At 47.5% G+C, this 18952-nt stretch overlaps 1 protein-coding gene across 2 annotated transcripts in view; it reads left to right on the forward strand.

Annotated features, from left to right (window-relative positions):
* Positions 1 to 18952, forward strand: part of GRK3 (G protein-coupled receptor kinase 3) — a 67076-nt gene that overhangs the window by 8153 nt on the left and 39971 nt on the right. The window contains exon 2 of one of the 2 annotated variants that reach the window (XM_084297309.1): positions 6424 to 6500. In XM_084297309.1, the coding sequence (XP_084153435.1) occupies positions 6424 to 6500 (77 nt within the window). Of the gene's footprint in view, positions 1 to 6423; positions 6501 to 18952 lie in introns of those variants that run through there. The other variant, XM_084297310.1, reaches the window with a different exon arrangement.

The following is an 18952-nucleotide window of genomic DNA, read 5'->3' on the forward strand; positions in this document are numbered from 1 at the left end:
CGTAGTTCAAGGCCTTCGGGTTGGCGTCTTTGGGTCAATTTTGGCAGCTTCTGGATGAATTTTGGGTGCACAGATAAACATTTGAGCCTCTAAAATCACGTCCTGAGATGATAAATAAATAAATCTGTCAGGTGCAGCATGTTTCAGCCAGCAAGGGCTGTAGTTCAGGTAGGTCAGTCAGTCTGTATGCTTGAATGCTACTTCTAAAGAAAATTTAAAATACTTTACAAACATGGAAAAGTTTTTTAAAAAATTGGCACATGAATAATTTTGTATTTGTTTTTGAAAAAAGCCAAACATTGTGATTGACAAATGGCTTAATTGCTGTCGGAGCGAGATGTGATTCCATTCCAATCTCTCTCTCTCGCAGTCTCTCAGTAGCAGCTTTCTGGTGGAAGGGCAAGTCCTTGACATTACAATTCAGTGTAATTATTCCTGAAAAATGCATGTGCTTAGAAGCTTTTATATTAGTTTCAGATTTCAGCAGTGATAATGCAGATGATCCTCAAGGAACACGAGTGTGTAATTTGAAATCAGAGCTACGCAGCTCTTGCTCTCGGCTCCCTGGTTGTAAACTTTCTCCATTAATACCATTTGCATAAGTGAAGCTGCCTCGGCTCTTGGATGAGATGCACGCACCAGAGGGGGGTGGTGGCAGAATGTTCTGTGCTCTAATCCCTTCCCCTGCAAACAGGCTCCTTGGGTAGGAAGTGTTGTTAATCACCCCTGACAATTGTAAGAGCCGTGGTGCGCAGTGATTCAGGAGCGTGCTTAGCGTGGACCTCGCAGGGTGTGCGGAGATGGGGAATGGGAGGGGAGCTCCCAGTGGGGCAGCAACAGGCAGAGCCCAGCCCTAGCCCCGTGCCACGTCTGGGGCGGTGGGTGCATGGGGAGAGGCTTTCCTTTCGCTCCTTGCTGCTCTGCTCGTCAGCCGAGGAGATGAAGAATGGGACGAGCATGTGCGCTAATTAATTTAGTACCAATGATCACTTTGATTTCTCTGTTAGAATAATTAAGTCAATTGGATGTTGCGTTGCTGCCAGGGTTATTGTAGCCGTGGATGCTAGGAAGGGAAGGAATGAAAGGAACGTATATTTTCCGTGTTATTTCATTGTTGTCCAAAAACGTCTTCGTGGTCCTCTAATGATTTGTTTCCTCCTCAAACAGGGAATTTTACAAGTAATAGATCAGTAGATCAGATCAGATGCTGTAACAGTCTCTGCTGGCATTATTGGCTGGGAATGTACTTTGCCTGGTGAACGGCTTGACCAGAGGCTGCGATGTGCAGAGCACGTTGGACAGGGACTGGGGACAAAACCGTTCGGAGCAGCATTACCCTGTACCGAGCCTTGTGCTGGGTGCAGGTCTGAGAGGGACACGGAGTGGGCTGCGTGTCCCTGCTGCATTCACAGCTCTCCCATGCCTGCCCCCCCTGCCTGCCACCCTGTGCTTACCCCCCCTGCCTGCCCCCAGCTCGGGGTTGTGGCCTCCCTGGGCTCTCTGGGGGCTGCTTTGGGGTGTGCATGCGACGAGGAGATCCGAGCCCCGTCAGCAATCCGTCCTGCAGGTTTTATGTCGGGATGCCTCCTTCCTTCTCCCCGTTGCCCTCTCTTATGTGACTTTTTCCTGCCCACTCTGCAGAACACTGGTACAAAGCTGTTTAAGGAGAAACTGTTATTTTTGACGCGCTGGTAGCCTTACACTTGGGGCTTCCAGACTTTCTTCTCGCCTGCAGTGAGGTCTGAGCAAGCCTGGCTCTAGGATGGGCTCGGGGGCGTTGTGGGGAGCTGAAAGGGGAGCAGGATGGTGCTAAGGGAGTGTGCAGCAGGTTGGTGATGGCAGCGGGAGCTTAGCTGCTGAGTACCAAGTGCTTTTCCTGCAGCATTTATTAGTGTTTGGGCACTGCTTGGTGTGCCAGGAGCTCGGTGTGCCGGGGCACCTGGCCGAGGGATGATACCTGCCCTGAGGAATGCACGCTTTGCACTGGCAAAGAGAGGGGCAAAGGAAACACTGCTTCATTTGACGGGCTGGGGAACTGAGGCAGATGATGTTTACGACTTGCCCAAGATGATACAGGAAATGTTGGCAGAGTTCAGCACTGAGCTGTGCTCTCCACAGGGCAGTCCCTGTAGAGCTGCCATTTCATCTTGTTTTGGTTTCTTGTTCTCCTTTTTCTGTTTCACCTTATAAGTGAATGTATTAGGGAGTATAACTGCATTCTTAATGTCGGTATGATTCTTTAATGCTTGCAGTAAGGCGGATTTTTTTTTTTAATTATTTTTCAAGCTCTGGTGTGGGCATCTCTGCACTGGATAACATCCCACCGATCTGAACTCTTATTGATTTGCAAGAAAAAATAATGTGCTTTTATGATAAATAATTAAAAGCTCCTGTAAGACACAGTAGTAAGAAGGTCAACAGTAAGTAGCTTCTTGATCTAGTTCCAACAGAAGGAGTGTGCCCGTGTGTACATACCACCGCATCCTTCTTCACCCTTTCCATTTCCGAGGCGCGAGATGCTTTCAGAAGAACTCCTGCATAATTTAGTGCGACAAACCTGCGGGGACAGAATCCATGCAGCTTTGAAATTAATAGCAGAACTTTTAGGAAATATCAAAGTGAATGCTGTTTATTTTACTCTGCTCTGGAGCTTCCAGTTTCTGCCTACGCCCGCACCCGTGGCGGTCGTGCCCCCGGCTGGCTGGCCCTGCTGCGGGGCTCTGCTCATTGCCCTTGGGGCTGGGCAGATGCTGGCTTTTCTGTGTTAAAAAGCACATCATTTCCCTTTTTTTTTTTGTTCTGCTGAGTTTTCCAGGTGTGTTTCCCAGTGGGTGTTCTGTGCCGTGCCGCTGCCCTGGCGCTGCGCTTTGTGCTCACCCATTCAGCTCGCCACCCCCACCTGCCTATAGGCAGCGAGAGCTCTTTAATTATAGACAATATTTGAACAGCGGAGATTGCCTTTCGGTGGATGTCTTTGATCCAGCTGTGACAGACCGGGATGCTGGCCGTGGTGCCAGGGCTCCCAGGTGCCTCCTGGGGCTCCTCGCACCGGGTTCCTCAGCTCGTGCCTTGCCGGGGAGGCCGGGGATCAGCTGGGTTAGGCCGACCTGTTCTGCTCACCGAGCTTGCAGCTTGGTCACCTGCATATGGCCATCGTACCGCCTGCCTCTGGGCAGCCACTGCTCCCTGGGGCGCTGTGCAGAACCGAGGGGGCTGTCTGCATGCCCCTCTGTGAGCGCAGCTTTCTGCCGCGGGCACACGGTCCTGCTGTGGAACACCCGCCGGCACACGTGGGACCATTTGCATTGCCAGCAATCAAGATGAAAAATGGATTTATAATAATTAAAAAAAAACTCCCCAGATGTCCTCCTCACCCTGTGCTATCCCATACTAGGCCCTGGTGTGGCTCCTCAGGCTGCGTGCCATGGGGCAGGGCAGGTTGTGCCCCAGGCGCACGGCTCAGCGTGAAAGCTGCGGTGCTGGGTCCTGGTGCTGGGGCTGAGGTGTCCAGGGTGGCATTTCTCACTGCACTTCAAGCCCATCTTTCAATTTCCCCTTGTACTTGTCCTGTTATTCCAGCTTTCTCGTGGCGTGTGGACAGCAAACTGAGCAGTCCTGATTTATTTTTTTTTGTTGTGTAGTTTTCTTCCTCTCTGAAAATAAATGAATTATATACGTATATATGGACCAAAGGCTTTTCTCCAGTAGAGTCGGGTATGCTTTTGTTTTTCGGAGTCTCCCTGGATTTCATTTTTAGCCAGCTTTTGTTTCTGCTTATTTTGAGTATTGCAGTGAAGGCAGTGCGGGGAGCTGGGATGAACTGAAGAAGGTCGACTTGTGGCATTAGTGCTCTGCTTGCGCTGAAAGCATATTTGGATCTGGAAAGCCTTTTAGAAATGGCTGCTTTTCTGTGAAATGCGGCTTTTAATCCCAGCTTGTTTACCCGTAGGGCAACTAAGGGGTCAATACGCAATGCAGAGAAGGAACCTTCACCTTCCTTCCTGTCTGTGGAGTGGGCTCGGCTCTATTTTAAAACTTTCCATCCCTCCGAAGGATGTACGGGCTCTGCTTCATTTCTCTTGACCTCGTTAAGATTTTTACTTTGAATTTCTGCGAGAGAATTAGAAGGTCATTGTTTTGGATCACCGTAATCAATTCCATGTAATTTATTCATATTTATGCATATGGAGAGGGAGGAATGCTTCTGAGGGGGTGAGCGTCTGGTGTTTAGAAGCTGAAATGCGGCGCGGGTTCCTGCAGCCTGCGAGCGCTTTGCAGATCTGTTCCGATTTTTTAGTTGAGGAAACGTCGTGTTCCTTTGCCGTGACACCCATCAGAGCAGAAGCACGGGGTGGCAAAGGAGAGAAGGAGAGGTGCTGGAGCGGTTTGCTCGTTAGGCGCTGTTTTCCCGGACACTTCACTCACGCTGTCTAGACTCAGCTATGCTGGTGTGATCTCTCGCCGTGCGCTTGTTGTGCTGGAGGAAAGCCTTCCCGATGCCCTTGTTATGGGAAGGGCTCAATCTGTTAGGGATGGTCTGGCGATCAGCTGGGAACAGCGCCTTGGGGCTGAGCAATGGCACTGTGCCGGGAGAGGCGCCTGGGGCTGCAGCTGGGGCCGGGCAGGCTGGGATGGCAGGTTGGTGGTTGTCCATATAAACATCCTAAGCTGGGACCTGTGTTCCAAAAATTTACATATGGAACAGGCAAACACCATAGTTCTGCCAATTATATGTTTTCTTTTACTACCTTGTCTTTTCTGAGCATGGGATGGGGTTCACCTGAAGTCGGTATTTTCTATGTGTTGTGAAAATACTCAGAAAGCAGTCCTAGTTTTTTTTTTTCTGAACAAATAAGAAGGGTAGGGAGTCCCTCGCGGGGTAATTTATAATCTCAGAGCCGATGAATGGGGCTTAACCCTCCCAGCCCTTGGTTAGCGTGGTGTGGAGGTCAGCCTCTGGGGTCAGGGTGCTCATGGGCCTGTGTTTCATGTGGGGCTTTGAGGTATGCATGAGAGCTATTAGAATAATTTCCTAGGCTGGGGTTTAGGGCCTCGGAGTTCATTGCCTTTTACTGCAGGCTTTTGCTGGCCCTTGGTCAGCTTCAGAATCTGCATTTCACAAGGAGTGGGTGCTCAGCCTGACTTTTGTAGACATGGGAGTGATTTTGATAACGTTATTTAGGGCATGAGCACGTTGTGCAGGCTATTGGTGGTTAGTTCTATACAAATACCAAGTATAAATGAAAATATCAATTTTAAAATGGGGAACAGAAATGTTGGGTGCTTTGGGCTGAGTGCTGTCACACTGTAGTTGTTTTATCAAGACACAGTGCTGCTGTGCTGCATTGATTTTAGGATTTATGTACCTGTATCGTTGCCCATATGAAATTTTTATGGCCATTATATTAAAATGAATATTGACGTTTCTTGACAAATAAAGAAAATCATCTTTAATGTGGTTTAAATGAGTGATGGTGACATTATAAATTAGGCAAAGTAGATGTTAAGTGCACTGCAGCCAAGCTGGGGCCCTAATGGAGCCTGTTGGCTAATTTTCTAAATGATAGATGGCAATAGCAGCGTTAACGGCCCGATGCGGATTCGATTGACTTGAACATTCATTTTACGTGGTGCAAGCCAAAACTTGGTGTGAGAACCAAGGGGAAGCGGTGCCCAGCAGGTCCCCGGGCCATGCAGCGAGCCCCTGCCTTCTGCACGCTGCATTCCTGGGCTCACCTCGTGCTTTTTGAGGCAAATCAGCCAGCTTTGGTGCTCCAGCCCTGGGGCAGTCCCATGCTCCCATCCCATTTGGCCACAAGTTCCTCACCGGGATAAAAGCAAACCCAGGGAAATCCGGGGAATGCTCCTTAGCTGCTGTGCTCCCACTGGTGTGGTGGCACGCGGCACAGGAACTACGTGCAGCCTCTGATGGCTGTTTTTGTCCAGTTTGCGGTCACTTGTGGTGTTTTCAAACCTTCCTAAGTAATATAGATTGCTGAATTGGGATTCCAGGAACACCACGCTGCGTGATGTAGGCTGTGTCCCTTTGGCAATCGATAAGTGTTGGTGTGAATATTTACAGCGGGCGCAGAGTGCTTTTCCATGTGCGTACCTCAAACTTCAAGAACCTTTAAAAAAATTAATAAAATCATAGTATTGAGAATCCATTTCTAATTTCAGGCTAGCAAGGTGATGTTTGGAAAGGTATTCGTAGGCAAAGGTTGAATTGTCATAAAATCGTTGGCAGCGTTGAACTCAGTCCAGCAGCGACTGGGCTGCAGCTCGGGGTAGCGGCACGGCTTTTGGTGTGGGTCTCCTACGTGGGCATTTCCTTGCAGTGATCCCTTTTCCTAGAGAATGTTAACTGTTGTGTTTGAAAGAAGCAGTTTCAAGCAACTTTATTTTTTACTTTTTTCCTTTCAGCATCCGCAGTGTTATGCAGAAGTACCTCGAGGAAAGGGGTGAATTAACCTTTGACAAGATCTTTCACCAGAAAATTGGTAAGTCGTGTTTCAAGTGCTACTCTTGTAAAATTTTAAGGTTGACTTGTCTGCCACTTCTTTGTAATGGCTGCAGAAAATTTGTATGGTAGGTGGTCTGAAGAACACAGGAATATGGACAGGACTGGGTAAAGCAGAGGCCTTCAGGACAAAGAAATGTTGCGAAAGGGTAGAAGGTGAAGCAAGGCAATTTGTCAACTTAACTTCATGTTCTGGAAAACTACTGGAAAAATAATCGAATTACTTGGAAACATGTAGGAGAAAATTATATTACTTGGTATGGGCTTGTCAACAATATAATGTGTCACATCAGTTTGACTTTTTTTTACAGGGTAATAAGCCTTGCTGGTCAGGGAGCGGCTGTGCAGAAATACCACACGTGTTGTCCTGCCTGGCTGACATGTGCTCATGCTGGCAGCAGGGAAGGGGAGCCTGGGTGAAACTGCTGCGTGTGGGGCACAGCTACTGGGAGAGCTGGCCCGAGGAACAGTTCCAGTGGTTTGGGGTGAGGACGGGGGGCTGGATCCAGTGAGTTTGCACAGCAGTGGCCAGTGCCAGAGATCAGCTTCTGCACAGTGCCATAGTTAACAGGGCAGTGCTGGGGTGAGGAGCCTCCGTGTTCAGCTTGCACGCTGAGAAGGACTGTGACCACACTGAGGACAAGGCAGAATTACAAAAGATCTCCACGAACTAGAGGTACTGCTCTCCACCTGTGCAGGAGCAAAGACACGAATGCAGGGTGGAAAACCACTGATGGGGCTGGCATTTCTACCAGGCCGGGTTGTTACAGTAAGCTGTGACGTCTCAGCTCGATCACACAACTAAATATAAAACCAGGATTGCAGCCCATGAGGCATGTAAAGTAATCCTCCTTGGCAGAAGGCTGTGGCCAGTCCTGGCACCAGGCTACAGAACGTACATGGACCTGCTGGAAAGAGTCCAGGACAGAGCAGCGGCAGCGAGCAGACCTTACTTAGCATCTGCGAGGAGCGACCCACGAGGAAGTACTGAAATAGGGCATTATGTAGGCTATGAAAGAGAGAAGTGAGGCCGAACAGTCATAAAAACCAGAAAAGTTGTTGCAGAAATGGTGAGGTTTTCCAGAGGTTTTGCCTCTAATTAAAAAAATATATATATAATTTTCTTAATATTTAGTATTTGAATAATGGGATAGGCAGTAAAGCAGTGGAAGGGATTTTGTGAGGGGCTTGTGAAATCTTTGTCCAGTGGATTTTAGGAATGGGTTGCCATACTTCTGCTAGGATAGTACACCAGCTCTTGTCTTGTGAAATGGGGACAAAATCATAAAACAGGCTGGAAAGACTCGAGGAGGTCAGTGGATCTACTTTGGTCTGAAGGACACCGAGACCGTAACGAGCAGTGGAAGCAAATGCCCAAGAGCAGGGTGTCGCTGCTCCCTGCCTCCTAGGGAAGCCGGTGCCCTTTGGGCCAGTCTCTATTTCTGGCAGAAGCAGAAATGTCGAGGACTCGGTCAGCTGGAGATATGTGGCTGGGTAGGTATGAGAGTATTGTGGAACGAGATTAGAGTATTGCCAAAGTAAAGTCAATGCTCTTCTTTTATGGTTTCGTAGCTTGTCATTGATAGTTTCTCAGCTTTTTACATGGATGGGTGTGGAAGCTTGGGTCTGAAGTACGTGTACATAAAAATCTCATGAAGCTTTCCAGAGTATTATGGTAATTGAAGGGTAGTCTGTATCTTTGTGCCTAAAAACTGACTTCTTGTACTGGCCACAGGTTCTGTATTGTACATATGTAGATATCTTGTTTGCTTGTGCTGACATCTTTCAGCACGCACTTCAGTTTAGCGGTCTGTGCTGAATCACTGATGTATTGCTGTAGCACAGCAGTTGCAAAATAAGTGGAATTTTAAGCAACCACATAAAGGTTGACTTGAGCTGTTTGTTTCTGTGCGGTGGCAATGAAATGAAGAAGTCTTTTTGGAAATAAAAAGTGAAGTTGGATGGAACAGCTAATATGTAACGCACATTTGTATTTATGTAATTGGATACTTTTCATTAATAGTTGGTTCCAAAGAACAGTGAAGACTTGCAGTTACTCTGATAAGTTACAGCAATTACAGTGACTCTGGAAGAAATGAAAGATTTTATCTTCTTATTTTCCCTACTTCGGTAGCTATCAAACCTAGAATTGTAGAGCCTAGGGTTTCATTACTGGGTTTGTTTTTTCCCAGATCCTGGGGTGCCCAGCTCATAGATGTGCAGAGAGCTTTTCCCCTCTCTCCTTGTCCTCACGCTCCATTGCCTGGACACGGGGAGGTTTGCTGTGCTCGCTGGGCTGCAGCCTGGGTCGCTTCTGAAGCTGGCTTCTTCTGAGGAAGGATTTAGGAGGGAAGAAAAAAGATAACATTTGACTGTTTTTAACAGAAGACTTTGCATTGCACTTGAAAATATTGTATTTCCTTACTGTGGTTGTTCATTTAAATTTTATTGCGTTTTCTAGCTTGTTCTTTGCCATTAAATTGGTTCTGTTTCCAGACATTAGCATAATTGCTTGTGGTAAAGTACCTTCAATTTTAGGCAGGCATTATGCAAAATGCTGCGAGAATCAATACGGTGTGGTAATTAAAAGTCTAATCACCTTTTCCCTCTTGCTGCTGTCTCTTCATGGTGGGGACGTGCAGGGGGCAGGTGGGGGCTGAGATCGCCCCGCGAGCCGCAGCCGTCCTGCTGGCCCCGCTGCAGCATTGGTCATAAACTAAATACAAAACTTCATCAAACTACCTCATTTTTTCTTTGGCGAGTGCGACGTGGGTGAGGACTGCTGTGTTTTTTTTCCAGACCACAGTTCGTTCTTACGGCTCCAGTTCCTTGTTTGTTCTGGTTTTTCAGTGGCCTTTCGGATGTAAAAAAAAAAAAAAAAAAAAACAGCACAGGGCTTTGATCAGCTGTCTGGTGCGAGTCTGCCTGATACCGAGCAGGGAGTCGTTCCTGGGGGATGCTTTGCTGCTAACAAGCCTGCTTGTGCTGGGCTTACCGCTGCAGGCGTTTATCCTTCGTGAGCCCCCAAATCCTGGTGGGATCCACGCTTCTGCTGTACAAGCTGTGCCCACGTTCCCTGCCACCCCCCCCAGGGAATCGCAGGGGCTTTGGCACCGAAACCTGGGCTGTGCCCTCCAGCACCAAAGGGAGAGCAGGGAAATTGGTGGCAGCCCCCCTGCGGGGTTGGGGCTGCCTTCAGAGGATTTGCCAACTCTCCTCCGTGTGCCCCTTTCTCTGCACGAGAGCCAAGGGGTCGCTCCCATCCCCGGGAGGTGGCCCGGCCGTGCAGGAGCGATTCTCCAGAATGATCTTGAACTCTCTAAGAATCGCCGAATGAGTCAGAGGCCCCGGAGATAACAGAGCCACCCAGCAAAACGCTCTGGCAGCGCTTAATGGCCCGGCACCGGCTGCTCCCGCAGAAGCTGCTTCCTCCCCAGCAGAGGCTGCATGGGGAAGTACAGCGCGTCTCGGAGCGGGGTGCGTAACCACCTCGAGCTGCCTCTCTTCTTACCACATCCTGTTTGCTACAACACCAGATTATGTGTTTGCTTCAGAAAAAAAAAAAAAAAAAAGACATTCCCAGTATCTGTAATTTACATGTGGAAGCTACCCGGCGTCTCGGCCGTGTTAAAGTGTATGTGAAATTCTCCGTGGGTTACGCTGCAGGGGGGGGGGGGATGTAAAACGCTGCTTTTGGGGCAGTTTGGGGATGAGCTGTGGGGGGTGGAGCTGCTGCACGTGTAACTGCCAAGTGTCAAACGTAGGGAATTAGGTCAGCCTACCACTTTAGGATCATTGTGGTCATTAAAGTGGAATCTCTTGGAGCAAACCTCTGGCCAGTTATAGTTTGGTGACTGGTGGTGGCCCTTCTGACGCATTGCACCGACCCGGCAGGCGATGGGCAGGGCTGGCAGGGAGGCACGGGGCATCCTGCAGCTTTGGGTCCTGCCCTGGGCTTGGCCAGAGCTTCTCTCGTGACCCTTCGCAGGCTGGTGGGACGTGGCACCTTCACCTGCACCGTTCCCAGCTTCTCCATTGCACAGAGTGTGGGCTTTGGGTCTGGGGAAGGATGAGAGCAGAACATATTTTAGCTGTCCCAGCAGCTGGTCGTGCTGCAGTATGTGCAAGTACAAGCTTTTCACCTTGTTTAGTAAATAACTTGCTGTTTCCCCCCTGTGAAGCTCCTCCTAATTTCTGTTTTATTGTCTTGAAATAAAATACTTGCAGAAAGAACTGATTGACAGGACCCTATGGTTGACAAAATGAGTTTTATTTTTTTTTCCTCTGTGCCATCCGCTGTTGTAGAGCGAGAAATGATCTTAACTTTCTCTTCTGTCCCCGTGAATTGGCAGGCTCCGAGCTGGAGGTCTTCCCAGCCCCGGGCGAGCGCTCCACGTCTGTGTCGGTGCCGCTTCCTGCACATCCCGCTCCTGGCAGGGCCCTCGGCATCTTATCTGCTCCCTTTGTGGTGCTGCAGCCAAGTACAGCCAGCGTGTATCTTGGTGGCTTTTTAGCTGAGTTTTCAGAGCAGATGAGCGTTTGGTCTATTTTAGAGTCACTTCTGCACAGACAACCTGCAACTGCGGGGAGGGACTTTTCTGCCTGCCCTCTGCGGTTAGAGGGAAATGCGCTCCTGACCGTTCTGGCTTGTGTTTCCTCTGGCTTTGTCAGTGACAACTTTCTGTTGAAAAAAAAAAAATAAAAAAATGGGGTGAGAACAGCTAAAGATTTTTTTTAGTGCAATGAATCGTGCTTTCTGTTGCTTGTTTCTCTAGTTAGAGACCCATCATATTTCATTATTTCAGAGTTTTGATGCTAATGATTAGATGGATCTTGAGTTAAAATCTGTTGAGAAAAACATTCTTGCTCTTCCTCTTTCTGCGGCGCAGCGTGGCAGCACGGCGCACTGCGCTCCCCGCCATGCCTAAAAATAACGGGCTGGGAAAAGTACCTCCCTGGAGCATTATTTAGGCTATTGTTTAATTTAAGCATAAGATCTATGTGCCGTTGGCATTTTGAACTAATTAAATAGTCCTCCGAGGAAATAACAACGAAAGCAATAAAACTATGCAGAGGGGACAGCAAGTCACTTCAGCTTTTGGCTGCTGGACGGGCTGGGGACGCCGCCGCTGCCCCCAAACCCTGCTCCAGGCCCTGGGCTGGTGGAGCCGCCTGGGGAAACCGGGAGCATTTCCAGAGCATCGAGGGGCATGCACGGGCTGCGGGAGAGCCTTGGCTGGCTGAGAGTGTCTTGGCCTCAGACTTGTGCTCAGTGGTGCACGCCAGACCTGTATCGTGGTGATTATTTTACTCTGGTCTGGTTTATTGATATTAAATAACGGGCAGCCATGTAATAGGGAAAGCAGTTGTGTGCTTGGCAGGGGTTTCTGCAGGAGCGAGAAGGCAGAGTGTTTATTCAAGTGGTTTTCTTCTGGGGTTCCGTTTCGGACCTGGGGAGGACGGCCACCGCGCAGAAGTGGGCTCCATCAAAATCAGGAAGTAGCTGGCGAACAAAAAAGGGATATTTAAAACACTGTTAAGACCGATCTTCTTCTTTCTGCTGTTACTTCTTATTTTCAATTCAAGTTTAGACTAAAACCTGGATGGTGGATGGTCCGCGGGATTCTTTTACGAGCCTGTTGAGCACATGCTTTCCTTGGACACTTCATGTGATCGGTTAAAAGCAACGCAAAATCCAAACCGCAAGTAAATATCGGAAACGGTGCGATTGTAAACCGAAACAGAAACTATCCGTGTAAGATGTTTCACGCTGGAGCTGGTCTTTCGCAGCGATGCTCCACTTGCATCGGACTGGAGTGGGAATGCGAAGGGAGAAAAAGCGCGCGCTGCAAGCCCCTCTGCTTGCTGCATGTGTACCCTTCACAGAATCAGTGCTGGGTTTAAGATCTAGTTCCTCTCTCATAATTTAAATGCTACTGGAAGCTGCATTTCTCTCAGTGTACTTTTTGTTTTATTTTATTGTAAAATAAGCATGACACTTGCATGAATTACGTTGAAGGATCGTTGAGAGGGATGTTGATGAAGCTTCCTGCTGCAGACTTTATTTGCGTTTTGCCTGCAGGCAGAGGTGTCTGCCTTGTGTGTCAGGGACAAATAGTATCCAAAGCCATATAAAAAATGTATGTGTTTGTTTTTCTTTTTCTTCTGATTATAAATAATTGAGCATTTCTTTGTTGGGATGCAGTCTGATATGCTCCCATGGCTTTCTTTTTGGAGGTGTTGAAGATACTCAGTTGTCTGATTCCTGGTGGAACTGTAGGTTAAGTTAGAGCTTTAGAATAGGAAAAAAAATATATATTGTCCTCTGGAACTTCACATAATAGATGATGTACACATGCTGATACATATTAACGTTTATATACAGTACGATTCTGGGAAAATTACAGTCATGGGGTCAAACAGGCTTCATCTCAGGAGAGCAGTGCAATTACACAGTTTTGGGGTTTGGTTATTAAGAATTCAAAGCACTCTAGAAACTTGGAACTCCAGAAGTAGTATTGTAGGGGATAGGTGATGAGCGTAATGTGTACATATATGGGTGTAGGTATATATAGATGACATATTACAAGTTATCTGAATTTTATCCAAGAAATTTCACTCGGATGTTCAAAGTTTTCAGCAAAAGCACGTATCAGAGAGTAAACCCCAAGCTGATGGGGAGGTGTCTGCAGGGCACTGGGCTCCATCAAAGACCCATGTAGAGAGCTTCGAACTTGGATGTTACAAACCCATCCTTGTGGCTTGCTTCCACACCAAAGACAGTGTTTTCTAAATACCTTTTTTTCTATTTGCTTGCACTCGCTTAAGCTTCCATAGCCCCCTTCTGATGCAATATCCTACTTGTGCAGAACGCGGTGACACCGCACAACCCCAATTTCCCTCCCCCCTGCAATTTCTCAGTCAATCAGAAGCAGTTGCGCTCCTGTGGAGTTTTTATCCATGTGTCTTGAAACAATTCACAGACTAATTAAGCCTCAGAACACCACTGTGAAATAGGTAAATATTAGTTTTCCACATCTTTAACGTGGCATAATAACAACTTTAATGAGATTTACCTGCATAGCTCTGTACAAATAATGAAGCAGGTTCTCTGGTCCTGCCAGCAATACTCATTCATCTCAGTGGGATAACTCATTAGTAAGGGGAGAAAAGCTCGGGTACCAAGAGTACAGTAAGTGGAATATAAATTACTGAAGCTGTTAAGTTTTCTAACTTTCAGCAGTGGTTTTAAGAGTTACAGCAGTCAGAAAGTCGCAGAGCTGTGGCTATCGGTTGCCCTAGGAATTCATTTGTGGATGAGGGAACAGACACGGGTATTTGCTATAAGCCTTTCAAATGCTTCCATGGTTCCATACGAATATCTGCCCTATAAAAGAACGGTGTGTAGTACAGCCTGCAGCCCCCAGGGAATTCGTCCAGAGCCGCGAGGTTCTTGCTGCAGGACGTCACTGGTGCAGTGTCAGGGGTGAGTAATGAGCACCGTCGGACCTCCGAATCCTCAGGCTGGAGGGGAGCAGCACAGTAACCTTATAGGGTAGTTGCTTCTCTGTTTCCTGGCCCGTTTCCACTGACAGCATTATGTCCAGCCAGTGCCGCCGAAATACCCTGCTCTGCGATGCACGCCTGGCTGGGTGCTGGGGAGCTAGGGTCAGACGTGCACAGAGCACTTCTGAGCGTTTCAGTAACTTCTTTGATTCGAAGGGGAAGGTCTGAAGAGAAGGAAAGCCATCTGTTTCTGGCTCCCCAGCTCTCAGCAGCTTTCCTCTCTGAGTGCAGGGGGCAGGAAGGCTCTGAAATTCATGCAGGAGAGTCATCTGCGCCCTGTCGCTGTCATTTGGGTGGCTTTGCTCCTCTTTACCTCACTTAGCACTGTCTGTATTTACTAACTAAATACCACTGGTGTGGTGTTTTGATACCAGCCACAGTGTGAGTCCCCCTAGATGTTGTTGTGGAGCAGTTTGCTTCTTTGCAGTGGTTTAGCTCCTGAACAGGGCTTGCAAAGGGGAACATCGGCACCAGAGACGTGACAAAACCCTTCTGCTGCTGTTGTTCCGTATTATTCTATACTACAATTATTCCATATCTACATTAAATGATCATATCGCCCATTCTCAGAAGCACCCCCAGCCTGCTTTGTGTGTTAAATAATTCACAGCAGGGACCTGGGCATGGCTTTGAATGCTTCAGAAGCAGCGGTGTGCTCTTCGGTAACCAGGGGCCACTGGCTTGCATTGCCTACAGCATGGTTAAAAGTTGGACCACGGAAAAATATTGATCCAGAACATAGCTGTCACATCCTTCACAGGGACTGAGTATTCTTGTGATATGGGGAACGAGGGGATAAATAACAACCACCACGGCATTTTAAAGCTGCTGATACTTGTTAGCCTGCTAATAGCTTGCTGGTAGCTGCTAATACCACATACTTGTGAAAGTGGTGGGAGTTTCTTGTATTTGCAAGTGAAAAAAGAACAAAACTCAAGTCCTCTGTTTCTTGATGAGCTCTAGTAAAGGAATTGAAGCATGTTCTTTGTAATAACTGACTGATGGAAACGAAATGCTTCATGCTGTATTTCATGGTCCTGTTAAAAATCAGAATGTTTTTACATATCTTTGTTTAGGGATCTTAGTTTGAGGTCTTACTTGTTATGTGCACCCATATTTTGTCCCCCACCTCTGATGCGTTCAGTGCCTTTGATACCCCACTTCCAATGTACGTGTCGGTCTCCTTTTGTCAGCTGGGATTCTGCATGTTGGGGAGACCGGAGTACGAACCATACATAATAAATGTGGTTCAGAGGTGGGTTCTGCCCATTCTGTTCTCTTCTTGGCTTTGAAAAGTGATCTATTGTATGCTCGGAAATTCAGAGGTGCATTTCACAAAGCTCTTACCAAGATGATGTGTGCCTTTTTTTTTTTTTATTGAGGCAAAGATCAGAGGCAATCGCAGCGAGTGAAGCATAGACATCAATTTCTAAAAATGATTTGCAGCTATGTGTTAAAAATAAAGCATTTTCCCCTTCTCCTTACAATTCCTTTCATCGTTTGAATTGGCGTGCCACCACTTGACGTCCTGACAGCTGCTGGTCCTGCCCTTTGGATGCGCTGAACTCGGGGCTGCTGCCAGGAGCCAGGGCAGACTGCGGCGGCCTCATTTGAAATGCAGATTCTGCAATCCAGGGCTGTGCTGCGACCTGCTCTGCTGGGGCTGAAGCAGAATAAGAGCTGAATGCTCCCAATAAGTTGCTGTATTAGCGCTTCAAGAGCCCCTCTACCTTGTAAGCCAATATTGACAGAGGTTTGACAGCCTGGGAATACTGCTCAGTGTCTGAAACGGGCGTGCTGGAGGGATAGCGAGGCGGTGCTGTGCTCATGCAGGATTTAAGGCCATTGGAAAACATGCCCAGAAGTAAGGATAGTCTTTAGAGACACTTGGAACTTTTTAGCCAAAATTTATTTTCATGTGCTGATTTTTTGAAGTTATTAAACAAGCTACCTGGCAACTTGCAGACTCATTTCAGCTCGGTTAGCTTCTGTTCTAGGAAAATTGTTCCGTGCTCGTCACCGTTGTATGCAAGTGCTGCCTTGTAAAATATAATTTGTTCCTTTACCCTGCATTTTATGCGCAGTTATGTTTTAATTTGTGATCTATTATTGTTAATGAAAAGTGAACGTACATTAGGCTTTAATAGAAAAAATAGGTTAAAGGCAAATAGCTCATAATTGGAAAAAATAGTAGAGAAATCTGTGGTGCCTTCTGGGCTGTGAGATTTTTTGTGGCTTTGTACCTAGCCAAAGCTGTGATTCCTACGCAGATGAGTTTTCCCGGGTAGTAGCAAGCCTCTTTGTTCCTGAACAAGGAAATCGTTGGTTGTCTCAATTCTGGAGCTTTTAGGTGGTCTTAATTATCCTGTGCTATGGCAACTGAGCGCAGGTACCACACAGAACAAGATTTTGAACTTGACTGGATCTTCGGTAACAACTGCAGGCAGGTTCGAGTCACTATTTTTGTGTGCTTTGATAGTTGACCTCTGTCCCTAACTTTCTGTGCCTGAAACCCAGATCTGGTGGTGGGCTGGTTGCATTATTTGAGACAAATTGAAGAATCCACGCAGGGCTGAAGGACGAGCTGGTGGTTGCCAGCAGGAAGGGCAGGCGTGGGGCTGGGCAGCGGCTGGAGCACGGCTCTTACCCAGCGGGTCTGCATCAAGGCCTTGGGGCCTAACGGGGACACGCTGCCAGCTGAAGGTGATTTCAGGTGGTTACAGAACAAACAAACCTGCAGTGTTTTTGCTGCATTAGTTGGGTTTTGCTGTTCCTGGGTGCTGCCCTGCAGCAGGTGCCCTTGGCAGTCGTGCGGCGTGGCTCTGGCCCTCTGGTCACCTTCCTCGGGCTCCTTGGGTCTGCTGTGCAAATTCAGCCAAAGGACAACGATCAGGAGGGTTCTTGGAGGGAGGGATCTTTGGGAAGTGCCCCAAATGAGGGACAAACCTGCATGTTCCATGCTGTGATGAGCAGTGTCCATGTGTGCTCCCCGGGAGCCTGGTAAGGCTCGGGTGGGAGCTGCTCCTGTCTGGGGCAGAGCTGATGGGCAGCGAGCCCTCACTGAGCACAGTGCCCGTGTCACTGCCCATTTGTCTTTCATTATGCTGTATTTATACACAGCACGTTTAGCCAGGGTTTGGGAACAGCTTGGTATTTTTGTTTTCTAATTTGCAAGTTTGCTTACTAGAAAGAGTCTACATCAGCACTTTGGACCACGTTCAGGTCCGCTGTAAATAGATGCAGCTTCCTTGCAGTCAGTGGCATATTGAATACTTACATCAGGGCTAAAAGTACCTATTTTTAGCCCTGCTGTCCTACCTAGTCACTTCTGTTTGTTTTAATAAGATTTTTGTTTACTCCTGTTAAAAGGGTATTTGAATCAGATGCTAATGAAATTCCAGCTAGGATTAGATAAGTAGTTTTTTTCCAAGGCTGTTTTATTACAGAGTTTCTCATTAATTTTATTATTATTATTCCGTGCTCTCAATTAATTGACATTCTGGTGAAGATCAGGAATGCAGAGGTGACCTTTAGACCGTGGCAAACGGCAGAAGCTGGAAGGAGCCCTCGGGCAGAGCAGCCCTTTGCTGGCGCTGCCGCCGCGGCCGTCCCGGTGCCCATGGGATGTACCAGTGCGCCCTGCTTTAGCACAGTGATAGCAGGGCAGGAAAACTATAAGCAGCCGTGTAACACCGGAGGGCAGCTTTAACCCCAACCAGCCGAGAGGGCAGCGTTTCCCAATTAAAACTGTAGAGGAGAGGGCCACAGGCCACATTGCAGCTTCACAGTGCATGGCTCACGAGCCAACGCTGAGCTGCAAACCTCAGCCATTGTCCTTATCCCTCCCTGAAAGATGTCTTGTCTGTTGCCAGATTTCCTACAGATGATGGCATCTGGCACACTTAGCTGTACGGGATTGTCCGTAAGAAGAAAATGTGAAAAAATTCCTGTCCAGAGCCTGGGAAGGCAGAGGCCTGGAGCTGGGTGGGAGCCAGGTGCTGCCTTGTTCTCATGTCTGTATTGCTGATTTCATCCATCACCTCGGTGTTACCAGAAAGAGTTTTAAAAAATGTATTTATTTTTCCTTTACTACTAGCAATCTGGTTGTTGCAGAAATTATATAGTATAGAAGAAATCTTTAAAGCCAAAAGCTGTCAACATCTTTATTTCATAAATAATTGCTGGTTCCTTTTATCTGTTACTTAACGCTATCATTTTTTTAATTCCTGCTTTCTGTTCTTATTTTTACATGTGTAGTTAACTGTGCTTATTGTGCTTTTCGTCAGTTCTGCTTGAACTTCTTAGAACTACTGTCACTTATTCAGTGCTGCTTCTGTCAATTAGTTTTGCTATTATCTGAGAGCGACGGTTTCTGGCTAATAATTTTTCACTCAATCTCAGAACATCAGTGAAAGAAGAGATAGGTATCCTTTATGCTGCAGTGGAAGTGCAGGATCCACGGATATGACAGGAGGAGAAGCAGAAATGCTGGTAGTGTTGAGTGTGGAGCTGTCACTGGGATTGCCTGGGCTCGGGGCAGCAGGGGGACGCAGAGCGGGGCTGTGGGGACGGGCAGGAGGAGCACATTGGTGTTTGAAGTCATGCCATGAAAGTGTTCATATTTTAAGGTCAATTGTTCAGAAGTGATAGAAATCAGGGAATAGGGCTTCTTGCATGAAGAATTTGCCCACAATCTGTTGAATTGTGTATAACATTTGGAGGTTTAGACTCCTTTGAGCTGTGCTCATGACTGGGTGGTGCAGGTTCCGATTGTTTTTTTCTCTGGCAGTACAAATTGCTCTCCTGGCTTGGCAATCTGTTTGCTTCTAGGCTTCCCCAAAGACTTTTCCTTAGTATCCCTGTCCT

The sequence above is a fragment of the Netta rufina genome, assembly GCF_964035555.1.
Source record: "Netta rufina genome assembly, chromosome: 17".
Classification (NCBI taxonomy): domain Eukaryota; kingdom Metazoa; phylum Chordata; class Aves; order Anseriformes; family Anatidae; genus Netta; species Netta rufina.